The sequence below is a fragment of the Podarcis pityusensis genome (genome assembly GCF_964106645.2).
Source record: "Podarcis pityusensis genome assembly, chromosome: 3".
NCBI classification, from domain to species: Eukaryota; Metazoa; Chordata; class Lepidosauria; order Squamata; family Lacertidae; genus Podarcis; species Podarcis pityusensis.
In genome coordinates, this window is record NC_138026.1 from 58,052,261 (window position 1) to 58,067,503 (window position 15,243).

At 39.7% G+C, this 15,243-nt stretch overlaps 1 protein-coding gene across 7 annotated transcripts in view; it reads left to right on the forward strand.

The window, feature by feature from the left end:
- Positions 1–15,243, forward strand: part of LAMA2 (laminin subunit alpha 2) — a 380,508-nt gene that overhangs the window by 243,247 nt on the left and 122,018 nt on the right. For 4 of the 7 annotated variants that reach the window (XM_080999463.1, XM_080999466.1, XM_080999464.1 and 1 more), the window contains 5 exons: positions 1,215–1,321; positions 2,841–3,104; positions 4,940–5,120; positions 11,008–11,144; positions 14,145–14,381. In XM_080999463.1, coding sequence (XP_080855589.1) covers positions 1,215–1,321; positions 2,841–3,104; positions 4,940–5,120; positions 11,008–11,144; positions 14,145–14,381 — 926 coding nt within the window. The remainder of the gene's footprint in view (positions 1–1,214; positions 1,322–2,840; positions 3,105–4,939; positions 5,121–11,007; positions 11,145–14,144; positions 14,382–15,243) is intronic. The other 3 variants (XM_080999467.1, XM_080999468.1, XM_080999469.1) reach the window with 1 other exon arrangement.

Consider the following 15,243-nt stretch of genomic DNA (forward strand, 5'->3'; position numbering starts at 1 on the left):
CTGTGTGGAGCGAAAACATACAATATATACAAAAAACACACATTAAAATAGATAGTTTTTTAATGTATATTTATATTATTTGCTTTTTGTCATTAGCTGAGTTCATAGTAGAACTTCTCAGTATATTAATGTTCTTGTGCTTGCAGTTACCGCAAATTTATTTCTCCTCCTATTACGACTAGGCTTTCTTTTTTGCATATTTCTTGGGCAGGCTTCCATGAAGTTTGCCCTGAAGCTGTGAAATCAGAGGGACTGTGCCTATGCTTTGTTGCTTTCAATTTTTCCTTTTCATTAAAGAATCAACTTCGTGATTGAAAACTTGCAAAGCATGAGTCTTGCTCTCAAAATACTGTGGTTTTTCCCCTCCCTTTCCCTTCTTTCCTTCCTGCTGGGGTCATTTACAATAGTCAATTCATTTGGCAGCTCAGTTTTGTCACCAGCCCTGTTATTCCTAAACATTATTTTTAAGAAACAAAAATGTAAAATAAAAGTATCAAACCAGTAGCCCAGATCTTTTTGTACCATTATTTCACAACTGGCTTTTAATTATGGAAACAACACAAGATTCATACAGCTGAAAGTTGCATGGTCTTCAAGGCAGATTAAAAAAAGAAAAGAACATAAAGCCCTAATGACTATACATTCTGTATAATCTGAGGCACAGCTAAATGGTTTAGGGGAACTGTCTGTAGGGGAGAGGCACCCGCCACCCAGTAGGAAGTGGCCAAAGGAAATACTGGATGGATGTGCATTGAAACCCATGAGGTGTGTCCTTGGAGTAATCCATTGCAGGGATTACTGGGCCACAGCATTGCGTGGCTTTCCCAGGGGTGTATTTATATTATTAAAATTCTCCTGTGATCATAAGTCACATAATCTGGTACTAGAATTCCATTATCTGTGCAGACAATGACTTTTTCATGCAGAATGTGTAGCCTGGCACCTGCCCTTGAATACAGAAGAAGCCATCAGTGACCTAATCAGGATTGTGTGCTCATGGCAGGGTTCTAGTTACATGGTTCTGAGTCAGTTAAAAATGGAAGAGGGCAGTGGCACTCATCTTTCTCTTGTGGGGCTAATTGTAGACCAAGAACAGAGTTACAGTGTGTGTGTGTGTGTACACACGATAAAAGTGGAGTCCATTTTGTTTCATGTACATATCATAGCGTGCCAGCATGCATTACATTATGACACCCTTTCTTATTTCCGTGTAGCTTGTCGTTGCCATCTCAATGGCTCATTTTCAGAGACTTGCAACTCTAAGACTGGGCAGTGTGACTGCAGACCCAACGTGGTGGGCCGTAGATGTGATGAGTGTAAGGTAAGCTATAAAAACTGATCCATCCTTATTGCTTTCCCTCCCCTTTCTATGTGTTATATTATGACTCTTTTTTGTTGTTGTTCAAATAAAATGTTGAGGGTGGTTTTGGGCTTAGAACTAAGGATGCTAACTGCCTTTGATACGTGTCTCAGAATTTATTTCTAAGGCTTTCTGGAATCATTATTGGTGCTAATAGGAACATGTTGTTTGTGGTGCACAGAATCTATCCCCTTTTAAAACTTAAGTCAAACAAGATAAATGTACACCATGAATAGTTAATATCTTTTTATGTATATAAAGGAACATTTTAGTTCTTTGCAAAACAAACAACAAAAACTGACATAATAGTTGACATGAAAAAAAGAAAGAAAGAAAATGGGCGGAACACCCCCTTTTTGCATTGTTGCATCATGATTCACATGTTTGTTTTTTTGAATTTTATAAACAAATACAGAAGGGTCTCTCGGAAAGAAAACATAAGGAACAACCCTCTTGGCTTCTAGAATTATCATTCAGTGCAGTTGTGGACTCAATGTCCATTTGCTTTTGTTTTTTAAAAAAGAGGTTAGGTCGGTTACCTGTTTTCTGACCACTTATCTCACACCTTGATCACAATGATTATGTCAGTGTTTACAACAATAAAGCAAACCTTCGAAGCATTTGAAATGAACGATTTGAAATGAGTGAAACAGGTTGGCCCAATAAATGGGTAAGGCTGTCCAGAAAAATAGGAAAGTGATTCTGTGCTGTGGTGATCTGTGGAACTCCAAGGGCTTCTCCTAAAAGATTATTTTACTTCTCTCCTGTGTGTATGTTTCATTAGAGCACTTTAACTTTCTATGGGGGAAATTACAATACAAAGCCATTAAGAAACCTAGGAAAAAAATGTCAACAGTAAAAAACTGGGATTTGAAAAGTAACATGATCATCTCAATAGCACTCTCAGGATAGAATTCCATTTTTAATGGCTTTTTAATCCAACAGAAGGAAAGCAATTTTTATCAGTTCTTTCTACCCACTGTCACCCTCTATGCCTGTTCTGGAGGGTCCCCCAACCTTCTGAAACAGATTTTCAGGGGTGCAACGGGCTGCAGGGTGAGATGGAGTTGGTGGAAATTGCCTCTCCCTTACATTGGCAGAGGTGACCACTGGGTCAAAAGTTCTTGCATGAGTGAAGGAGCACAATTGGATTCAACCCCCATTATGATCATGTTTGGCATTAGCTCATTTATTAGATACTGATGTGTTTACATTACTGGAGCATTATCGGTTGTAGTTTAGAGCAAAGTTTACTGGGCTTTATAAGATGTGCATATGATAGTTTTAAGTATAAAACAAAACGCCATTGAATTTATGTAATCTTTAGTTGATTCAGTTTAATTCCATATGTACACTAAGAAAACCAAATTGTTTGGTGTACAAATATTTATAATAGACTTCTTGCTCTTTCTCTCTCTTCTAACCTTTTCTTGTACAACTTTGTTTTCTAACTTGTTTTCCCTCTCTTTCTCTTCAAAAGCCTGGTTATGTTTGGGTTCCAGAAAAGCAATTCTGTACACCGTGTGGATGCAATCCTCTAGGATCCATGTCACTAAACTGTGATGTGTCAGGGAGATGTATCTGTAAATCAGGATTCACTGGTAAACGATGTGAGCTGAGCAGACAGGTGTATATCCAGAAGGAAAACCCATTACCAGCTCAGCAAATCAGAGCACCTCATCAGAGATGGGGCTACTCCAGTGCAAGTGGGTGCCCGAGAGGTGCTTTCAAACCTGCCTCTTTGGTAATCAAAAAGACCATGTACAGCATGCATTGCATTCTAGCATGTGTCTGTGTTGTGTTACACTAACAATGCAGTAGAAGCAAACCATTAGAAAACAGTCAGTGTTCTTTCAACATCAAAACATTGTCTGGTACAATATGCGCTAGAGAATAAATCCCATTGAAATTCCTGGGATTTAGTTGAAGTTCAGGACCCATGCTGTTGCAGTGTGATGCATCAGGCAATTGAGGTAATTAATGAGGGGGATATCTGAGAAAAAAGTAAATTTTGAATGCTGACTTTTCAGATAACTAAGAATCAAGTTACAAAGGAACTTGGCTAATATTAGTAACCCTCGTAACCTAAGTTATTGTGATTACTTGAATTCACCTAAAGTAATGTTCTCAGGTAACTCTCTATACAGAGTTACTTATAGCGGTACCAGTTAGTTGAATCCAGCGCATAGTAATTAACACAAAATGTATCACTCTTATTAGATAATTCACCCTCTCAGTAAGAAAATAGTTAACAAAGCATAATTTTATATGTGAATTTGTAGTTCTCCTCACTGGTGCACTGCAGCCACTGACCCAACTTCTTAAGTTAATTGTAGGTTAAGCAGACAATTTTATCTAAAATGGAATTTGATTTTCTGCCTTTCCCCCTTATAAACAGGATTTACTTTTCCTATGAAACTGGTGATTTAGAGGACGGGTGCTTGCTGGTTTAATTGCATGTTGAGGCATTCCTTTCTGTTCTTAGTGAGAGATATGATGCTATAGTACTAGTCATAATATACAGTGGTGAAACGGTGGATAAATTGCATACTTATTGCTGTTACTTGGCTTTGCATGAGGAAGCAACTTCAGCCTCTGCCCCTGTAATCTGAACAAGGCCCGCTGATCCCATGCTGAAGTAGGGATAACTGAAGCTTATGTATTGAACAGAACCTTGCTCTGAGGTACTTTCTGAACAGGCAGGGTTGGTGGACCAAGGACCTCTAGTTTACCTGGTAGACTTATGGGGCTGAATTTAGGCCAGGACTTTCCAATGGTTGAGCCCTACACAATATTCCAAATGCACAAATTGGGATTTGTGAGCATGCTTGGATCAATGATGTTGCACTAATAGTTACTGCTAATACAGGTTCATGGTGATACAGGTTTAACAGAAAATCCTTGCTGTTCTATGCCATACAGCAGCATTGCAAGGAGGGACGTCGTCTGTGGAGATGGGAAAAGAGAGGCATTTCCCTGTCTCATTTTGAATGTGCACAGTTGGCCTCCACATTATCTAAAGGCCTCAGAGGCCACATAAGCTAAACTCTGCAAGGCAGAATAATGGCTGTATGTGTCCTATGGAAAAGTGATAGCCGCCACATTAAATCAAAAGCCCTGTGGTAGCCCAAATGAAGACTCTTCTGTTAGCTCATCCTTTGTTATTAGATACATCGGGAGTGCATATTAAAAGTTGCTTTTGCAAGGTGATCCATTAGAGCAGAACCAAGTTCAGAATTTAGAATGCTTGGTGTTACACTATACTGATTCCTTAATGAGGACCAATGAATCAGATTTCAAATTAACTTTGGAGCTTTCAGAGTTGTCTTTTTTTGTATTTCAGATGTTGGTATCTTATTCATTTCAGACTTTAAGTGTGAACTGGGTAAATTGGGCTACAAGGAGAGGTGCCAGATTTGAACCTTCCTATTTGTTTTAACCTCTTTAGGACTTAAACAAACTGGCTCATTCACATCCATTGACCCTTCAAGAGTCAGTGCTTCTCGCACACTTTTTTCCTTTAGCATTGCTTGCTATTTTTATTTCTGCTAAATGATTTTCTTCTGTCTACTGTGACAGCCTGGAACCTTTGGCGTACAGTCATCCAGAGGCTGTGTTCCTTGCAACTGTAATTCATTTGGATCCAAATCTTTTGACTGTGATGAGACTGGACAGTGCCACTGCCAGCCAGGTGTTGGAGGAAAGAAGTGTGACCGCTGTGCTCATGGATTTTATGGCTTTGAAGAAGGAGGATGCACCCGTAAGTATAGATCATCAACTTTCATTTAATAGATGGGGAGCTTTCCTTTTTATTCTGTGTGTGAGGAGAAAGACTTCTTTCAGTCCCAGCACTACATCTGAGTTCATCACATTCTGTTTCTCTGGGATTTAACTCTAGGAAAAAAAAATTTAAATGCAAGTTAGTTTTTGTTTTAAAAAATTACATGTAGCAAAATGTTCAAATCTTTTTTTTCTAATGTCCATAAACCATCTGCAATGAAGAAAACACAAGCAAAGCAAACATTATGCTCTAAAGACAAGGAGAATTACAAATGTCCAAGGTTAACGCCAAAATATGCACTTTGCATTTCTTTTAAACACACACACACACACCAGGATAGATTTATTCTAGTAACCAATTCCATTGTGTGTGGCTTGTAAGAAGTGTTCTTCCTTAGAACCTATAAGGCCCATGCAAAATATCTTAATAGTGAATGCAGAGTGGGATAATCATACACAGAGAAGCAGTTTCTTAAATAATCTGATCCCAAGCCATGCGTTTTGCATTTAGAAGGTTCCAGGTTCAATCCATGGCACCTTCAGATAGGACTGGGGAAAGGGTGCCGGCTGAAAATCTGGAGAGCCACTGCTCATCAGTTTTACTGGGCTAGGTGAACCAATGATATGGTTTGGCATAAAGTGATGTTCCTGTTGTACTATTTTCCCTTGCAATATGTAATTTTTTTTTTACAAATGATAAGCATTTGACTTGGAGCTACCTAGAGATAAATGTAGCAACCCAGAGCTAGGTCAAACAAGTAGAATATAATGGGTGCAAAAGTCTAGCTTTACATACTGCATTTCAAACCAGCAGGTGTAGTCTAGTTGCATATCTCTTCTGTTTCCACATGACACATCAGAAGGTAAATGCAAGGGGAAAATATTCCTTACCAATTTCTGGGAGGTGCAAGTTAATCTATACAAAATGTACCACAGAAATGGAGCCTAACCTCAGTTCTTTTAAACAATCCTGTCAGTAAAAAAAAATTGCAACTCTAATTTCTATGTGGCTACTACTTTGTGTATTTGTGTTCATTGTGGAGCTCAATAAGAAAAGAAAATGGCAGTTCATTCTCTCTTCCACATGGTTACCTCTCTCCACACACCACCTCTTGCTCTAAGTGCTTCACACTTCCCAAAGCACACTCTCTTACATCGTCCCTTAAGTCATTCATCTTCAACTGGTGGTGCAATGGAGTTGCAACTTTCTGTAAAGTGGTTTGTGCCAGCAGCCTCATGGTTCCTAATTTATTTATTTGTTTATAAAAAAAACTTTCAGCAGCAAACCAAAATCTCAGAGGTAAGATTCTCTGTCACATGATAGACACATGTCTGAATTTGTCCACAGTTTCTGATCTGTTTGGGTCCTCCAAGAAAGAAAATGGCCCAATAGCTACCTCGAGGGTGGAGAACCTGTGGCTCTCCAAATGTTGCTGGACTTCAACTCCCTTCAGCCTCTTGCCAGCATGGCCATTGGTCAGGGATAATGAGAATTCTAGCCTACAACATCAGGACAACCAAAGTTTCCCTGTCCCTTGACTACATGATGGCAAGCCAGAGAGACGGAGAGAGAGGGGGGATGATTAAAAGTGGTTCTCATCTTAACTGATGAGGTTAGAAATGGGTCATAGGTCTAGGAAGACTGTAGTCCACTGAATTAGACTTTTATTTGGTGAGGAGGAGCAAGAAGCATACAGATAACATCAAATCTGGGTTCCTTTACTTTTCCATTTATCTACTGGCAAAGCTAAAGTGACAGTGTTTCTGCTCTGCCCCCCCCCCCTTCCTTCCAGCAAGAAACTTTAGCCAAAGGCATCATTCTCCCAGTAGCTGACCTAGAAAATTGGGGAAAGATTCACAATGCAGAGAGAGCCTCCTGAAGTCCACAAATGTGAGCTTTCCTGTGTGCTACTGGATCTTTGTATGTTAATTTGTTCCCATTAAAAAAAAACCCCGGACTAAAAGTTTTGTGTGTGTGGCAAAACTCCATGTAACATTGCTTCCCTTGGGTCTGAAGCCATCTCTCCATAGGACACATTCATCCTCTTGGGACTTGCAATATCAGTATGACCTATATGAGTAGCAAAAAGATTTCTCAGCCTAAGATACAATAGTCAATGGAGCAACTTCCATAGGGAAATTGTGGATGCACACAAGTTGCTGAATTGGGCAGAATTGCTGAAAAGGGTAACATTAAGCCTATCTGAGGAATGGTTATTTCATCCTTAGTTTGAAGCATTCAAATGATGCAATTACACAGGTCAGCTTATATTCCTTAATAGTGTGTGATTGATAGAAACCCTTCCCATTTAAGTCTTAATCTTTTTCTCTTTCCTCAGCAATTCATATGAGCTACTCTTCATTAAAAACTTAAAGCCAGAAACTCATACCCCTGCATTTTATGCAATAAAGTATTTATTCTTCCTGGCCTTCAGACTCTTCCTGGCCTTGCACTACTCTGGAGTGCCTGATCTATGTCATGGGTGTGTGATGATGCCCAGTCCTACTCACTCAGAAGAGTGTTGAATGGGACTTGCAAGGAAGTAGGCATAGGATATTAAATCAGATTATGGATCATCTGGCCCAGGATTATCTACTCTAGCATTCTGTCTCCAATGTCTAAGACAACAAGGTATTTACCACCACCACCCTGCTTCCCACCAACACCCACAAAAAAGAAAGCCTCTTCTTATCTAGAGATATCAGGAATTGAACCTGGAAATTCATCTATATGCTTGATTGCAATACTGAACTATATCCCTTACCTGTTCTGCTTAAGTGTAGCAGTGGCCTAAAGGATATTAAATGTGATTTCAATCCATTCCGTCTATGAACTAGCAAAAAAGCAACATTCTGGGCAGATGAATATTTCCTAAAAGTTGTACAGATTGCATGCTGAACCATGGCTCTGTGCTATTGTGTTCCCTTACAAGAAGAGTCGATCTATAAAGACATGTTTATTGTTGTGTAAAAGTTTAAACATGTCAGCACTTGGTAAGGGTAAAAGGTCAACTTTTGGATTCACGGAAGAGAAAACTTGAAATGAAAAACAAATGGTAACTGTAGTCTTAAGGCTCTTAGCACAAATGGGGATGGAACGAGAACACAGTGAATGATCTTTGTGATTTGTCTTTTTTTGCAGCAGTTGCAGGTTTGGAAAGCTGTTTTCTTTTGTGAAAACTTTCTGCAACTGATACCTGATTTATTCCAGAATGTCTAGCTCTGGCTCCTTCATTCTAAAATGTCACATTTTCAATCATACTATGGTGGAAATGAATGATGTACTAATTTGTGTTTACATTTTCACCATAAATTGTGCTCTAGCACACACACATGCATGAGATATCAATGTCACACAAATGAAACGTCAGTGTGGCAGATGCAATGGATAAAAATTGTAGGAGGGCACTAACAGATCCCCACATCTCTTTGGGGTTTCCCATTCTCTTTAGTGGTTGTATGCACTCTGGGTTACTCTGATGAAGACCCTGAAATGAAATTCCTGGATGTAGCTAATGTTTAATTTGAGACACAGATCAGCACATCATAACCACTTTAAAACCAGAAACTCAAAAGAATTCTATTTTACAGGAGGGAATGGGGAAACCCAGAAGACTTTCTGAGCAAAAGAAAAGTCATTTAATCTTCTTAGCTTTTTTGCTCTGGAAAAAAAAAGTTGAATAATTATATAGTATCATAAGTACAGGGACAAATGGTGAATATGAGTTCCACAGAAAAAAGAAATTGGCCTTGATCCAGAAATGTTCTTGTACATTGATGGGCTGAATGCTTGCTGGTGTACACAAGGATTATCTTCCCTTCCTCTGTCAAGCAGATGGACACTGCTGTCAGTTTTGTGAGAGGAGAATCATAGAATCGCAGAGTTGGAAGGGACTCCAAGGGTCATCCACTTCAACCCCCTGCATTGCAGGAATCTCAACTAAATCATACATGACAGATGGTCATCCAACCTCTGCTTAAAAGGCTCCAAGGAAGGAGAGTCCACCACCTCTCGTGGGAGTCGAGCTTCTCTTAGCCACAGAAATTGCTTCATTTCCACTACATCAGCCATTTTAACAAGGGAAGAACCCCCTTATGGGACTGGTACCATTACATCTCTGAAATGAAATATGATAGAAAGAAATGTCATTTGGCATAATAAATCTGGCAGATATATAGCAAAACAGGGGGGAAAGCAGAGTATTGACATTTGAAGACCAAAGATGTGCAAGAGATATAAAGAGAGTCTGTTTCTACTTTTAATAAGTTCTGGAATTTCATTTTCTAGTACGTTGTAGGGGGCAGAGGAAAGAACAGCATAATGGCTTACCAGTTAATCTTTTTAATTAAAGACAATGATACTGATGTCTGAAAACCCTGAGAAAAGCCAAATGCCTTCAGACTGCTTAAGAATATTCCAAGGAGATACACAAACTTCCATTAATTCAATGGTACTACCAAACTGCATCCAGCAAGCAACTCTCCATTCTGAGAGAAGACAGCATGATATGAGGGTGCACTATACTATTAGATTTTCAAAGCCAGCCAGGTCTCTAGTTGATTCATGGTTGAGACCCTGTATCTAAATGAGATGGGGAATCTTGATTGGAATTCTTGCCTCTCTTTAAAAAAAATAAAAAAAATATTTTTAATGCAGCCAAGAATAAATGGGGGGTTTAGATAGTCACTAGGGAGCTTCTTTTCTTCATACCATTTTTACAGTATGAATATTGCCTCCCCCCTAACTGATACTTGCTTCATTAGGCAAAGCTTATGAGCAGGACAAAGGCTAAATAGAATGACCCCATTCTAGCAAGCCACTTCCATCTTTCCAGCACCAAATAAGTTACCTTAGCACAGATGGGCACCCTATGGGTCTCGGAGGCCCTCATTGCAGCCCACTATAGGTGTCCAAGAAACCCACCATATTTCAATGTTTGCTACCTGCCACGTGGTTTTATTTTTACTACAGATGTGTTTGCTGCCCCAGGCTCCTTTGGAGAGGAACTATGGAGTATATAAATTGAATGAATGAATGAATGAATGAATTCATTATTGCGAAGGAGGATGCACAGTCATGTCTGTGCACCATGTATTTCATGTAAATAACACTGCCATCAAAAAAATATTGGCAGACAAGGGAGTGCAGTTGTGTTGGGAAGGGTGATGTACATGTTTTGCTCCCCATGTAAATCACAATGGAGGGGGTGGGAGTGAGCTCCAGTTACATCCACTGGCATACGGCCCTTGACTGACCACTTACCACCACACTTGGCTCTCAGAAGTAAAAATGTTTGCTCAGTCCTGATAGCATTTATCTAAAATTGTGTTTCATACTCTATATTTCAGTCATTATAAGAAAAGAGACTGAGGCATAGCTAGAGCCCCAAGAGTATGCTGGCAATGTGTTGTCTCATGTAGCTGATAGATGTGGCAAGTGATGTCTCTGTAAAGTCTCAGGCAGGCATTTCATGATGTGGGCACATATACATAGTTCATGGTTGGAATTCTACCGCTTTTGTTTTTATTATTTCTATATCAGACCAAACTGGGTACATGACTTTGGCTCAGTTTTCATCTCTCCAGTCCATAGTTAGATGCACCCACCACAGATAAATTATTATTACTATTAATTCATTTCTGGACCAGTCTTTACCACCCATGGGGATCACATAACATGCAACCATAAAACACAATAGAGTTGATGATCAAAACAATTATCCGTCAAACAATAAAATGAAACATCACAGGACAGTATAAAAACCTAAGATTTTGGACAACTGACATTACGATGACAGAATTTGCTTTCTTCAGATATTTTAAGCAGTGTGCTTCGTGTTTTCTTTCTCTTCATCTTCCCCATGAAGGTTGTGAGTGTGCCCATCTTGGTAATAATTGTGATCCACACACTGGCCGTTGCATTTGCCCTCCCAATACTGTAGGACAGAGGTGTGATAAATGTGCACCAAATCACTGGGGTCATGACATTATCAGCGGGTGCAAGGTGAGTGAACCTGTATTTTATCTCTGTGTGTTTCTTTGCTTTCCATGTGGTAAACTACTAGTCTTTGGAACCAAAAACACAGTGGGAGTTTTCTAAAGAATCATAGAACTGAAGTTCTCTTTTGTGAGCATTGGCATTGGCCCAGATGACAGGATGTGCTATATTTGAATTGGAGCTGCATCTTTCAGAAGACAAAGTGTTCGAACTCCACATGTACCTTATTTCAGCTGTTGTGTACTGAAGTCAGAAGGACAGTCTGTCCAAATTTGGATATAATTTTATCCCTTTTCACAAAACAAAGGCGAAGTGAGCCTAAGGATAACTCAGACGGCTTTGTATTGTGTCTGACAAAGCTTTCTTTGTTCCAAGCACAATTTTAATAGAATTCTGAGTGTCATTCAAGGATACCAGTCTTCATGAGCAGTATTAAAACTGCAGTTGGTATTACATTGTCCCAATTAAAAACTGAAGCCAAAGATACGATAGAGGTCCTATCTGAGTTACAGGATCAATTGTGGATCTCCTAAATAATATTTCATTTGGTACTCAACCCAACTTACCTATGAGGATAGATTGGAATCGTCTCCATGTATACTACCCTGAGCTCTGTGAAAGAAGATTGATGCAAATATGATAAAATAAAATAAAATAAAACAAAATGAAGGATCCATGGTACTACCATGCATAGGCGCTAGGATCTGTCTAAGCCTTTTATCATTGACTTGACTATGGATTTGTTGACACTTCTCCTTGCCCCATACCTAGAAAGCATGGTTTTCCACTTGCCCCACGCTTCCTAGGCATGGATTCTGTTTGCCCCACTTCTTTCCACGAGAAAACCCGCTCTTCACTGGATCATACCAAACGTCAATTCACAGGGAAACTGATTGACGTTTGCTCTGATTCAGCAGTAAAGATCAAGTTTTCCTGAGGGAAATTGGTGGGACAAGCAGAAGTCTGGATGAGCTGTGTGTAAAGTATTTTCTTTTGTCTCTCTTGAGCCAACTTGTAGTCTGGTGAATACCATGATGGCTATGGATGTGATTCACCTCCTACCTCTGCCATAGGTTCACTGTGTGACCTCAGGCAAGTTAGTTTCTCTCACTTCCAGGTCCCTCTCATTATGTAAGAATCAAAATTACCGTCTCTTAGAGATATATTGGAAATGGGCATTATAAAGACTAAAATCACCACATATCAAGCTTGTGTACAAACGATCATTAATAGGAACATAAAGAGGCCTAACTTAACATTGTGGTAGTTTCTTTCAGTGTAGGCAAGCAATCAAATGCCACAGTGCTCTCCCTTAAAAGGCTGTTTTTCATGGCCATTCAAACCAGTTAACTAATGCAGAATAATTTATTTTCTTTTTGAGTTGTAAAGCTCCTCTCACAAAACCTCTGCCTTTCTTCACCACACAGATCACCAGACTTCTGCAAACCAGCTTAATAGGGGTTGAGGACCTCTGTTTCAGCTCTGGGATCTCTTCTATCTATCCTCGCCTTGTCTATTATATGAGTGCATTAGTATGGCAGCTGCCACAGCACTCTCTAAATTAATAATGATATGTCAGCCAAGTCTTCCCTTTTAACGCATGGCAACTAATTTCTCTAAGGCAAGGTGCGATTGCCCCCTCTCCACTTGAGCTTTTAGTGGAGCTGATTTCAGAGCCCATCATAACTCACTGGCAGGGGAAGATTGCGTGGAGCTTCCTCCTTGCAAAACAAACATTACATTTGATTGTAATTTACTCTGCATATGGTGAACAATTTGCCCAGTAGGCATTATCCTCTGGCATCACTTACTGTGCAGGCTTCCTGCTCCAAATAGGCTTTAATTCTTAGACTACACAGAAGCCTGCCAGGCAATTCTTAACTGTTAGTGGTCCCAGATACATACAATCCAGAATTTGGCTGCCATATATACTGAGCGAAATAGAGGTTTGGAACACATCTTATGATTTCAACTTGAGGTGTTGCCAATTATCTCTCTGATGGGGTTTCAGTGTGAATCATAACCTACTGCATTTCTAGCAACTTTTTTCAAAGCCTTCCAACTCTACTTTTTCATCTTTAACAAGAGTGCCCGTGGCTGCTGTTGTACTCTTGCCTGTTAATATAAGCCACAATTCTTGATACAACATTCCTCTTATGCATGTGTCCAAATAGAATATATTTCTGCTAGTGTCACAACAACACCAGTGAGCATTTTCTAGTGTATATTGGTTGGGTAAAAGACGTATTAATTTGCTGACTCTGTAAATTTTTATCCCTCCTAGTTTCCATTCATAAAAGAATTTTACAGTTGCAAACTATAGTAATAACAAATGTGAGCAGACCAAACCTTAAAGTAACAAACTGCTGTTTTAAATTAATCTAAGGTATCCAAATTTAGGATCAGCTCTCAGGTGATTAGTATCATTATTGTAGATTTGAAATGCAAGTTCAGTACAGAATTAACATTGTGATCCTTACTCCCAAATGCCTTTTCAACTTCTCTGCAAACTGGACAAAGATTCCAGGACAGAAGGAATCCTTTCTGGGTTTGCAAAAGTTGTTTCTTTGATTTGATTGAAGACTTTCTCCAAAACAAAGAGCTCCAAAACATTGTGCAAGCATTGATTCATTAGTGGAATTTATCAGACTTTAGTTTTCGTGCAGGCTTTGTGATCCTGTGCGGTTTATTTTATCACCCTACCTTGTTTGTTTGTTTGTTTGTTTAAAAATTCATCAGCTGCCTTTTGAGTCAAACAAGCCCCACCCCCATACCAATCCATGTACTTTTAAAAAATGTCCTTCAAGTGACAAAATAGAAATGAATCCAATATGTGTGGACTCGTTACCTGCACAAAATAGTTGCCTAGCCTATTGATGTAAATATGTTGACAATTGTCAATAGTATCAGTTGTTCTTGAGGGAGTTGTTTTTCTTCAGTTAAAAATGAAAGTCTTTAACATAGAATCATTAAATGTTCTTATGGATCATCTCCTCTTCTCTTTAGGCTTGTGACTGCAGTCCAGCTGGATCTCTCAGTTTCCAGTGCAACCCTGACACTGGCTGCTGTTTCTGCCGCCCAGAATTCTCTGGGGATAAATGCACTGAATGCAGGCTGGGATATCGCAATTACCCACAGTGCATTGCGTGTGAATGCCTGGCAGCAGGGACTGAGCCACACACTTGTGATTCAGAAATGGAAAAATGTTCATGTTCTGATCATACAGGACAATGCACCTGCAAGGTAAGAGAAGAAATATTAGTCACCAAATAATTTATCTTCGTCTCTCAGTGTTCTCCACTATAGCATCTTTCATGGCTCAAATTGGTAGACAGCTGTTGATTAAATAATAGCGAGTGTCTTCCACCAGGTCACACACTCACAGCCTGAACCCCTCAGCAGTAAGCCTCATTTATTTCAGTGTTTTTTAATTCCAAGTAAATAGGCATAAAGTGTGCAGCCTTTTTTACACTTGTGTTTGATGAACTTGAGTGCAAATGATTAGAACAAGGCTGCTTGTCTTGACTTGCTGCAAGGATTCCAGCAAGAACAGGCCATAAGTTATCCTGAAACAGCAGGTCCTGAACTCCAGTTTTTGTGCTATACATTCAAGGGATGAAGGAAGCAAGACAGAAATCCCTGATCTATCTAGGTCAGGCATAGGCAAACTTGGCCCTCCAGATGTTTTGGGACTACAATTCCCATCATCCCTGACCACTGGTCCTGTTAGCTAGGGATGATGGAAGTTGTAGTCCCAAAACATCTGGAAGGCCAAGTTTGCCTATGGCTGATCTAGGTATCTTGATCTACCTTTCTCTCATCCTTCAATAATTGACCAGCAGTGGGACTGTTATATCTGGTGACTAGAGTTCATAGCTCCTTAGTTGTTGGCCTCCCTAGCCTCATGGGATCTACCTGCCCCTGTCCCAAAGCAAGAGACCATTCCACATTTCTTTACCCTAGGAGCCAGTGGGATAAACAGACCCCCACCAAGTGCAGGAATGGAATAATGTACAGAAAAGTTGGTACTGAGGTGGGATAGCTGAGAATTGGCCACTAGAGACTGGCTTGCTCTCCTAAGATCACTTCAGATTAACTGCTTGGA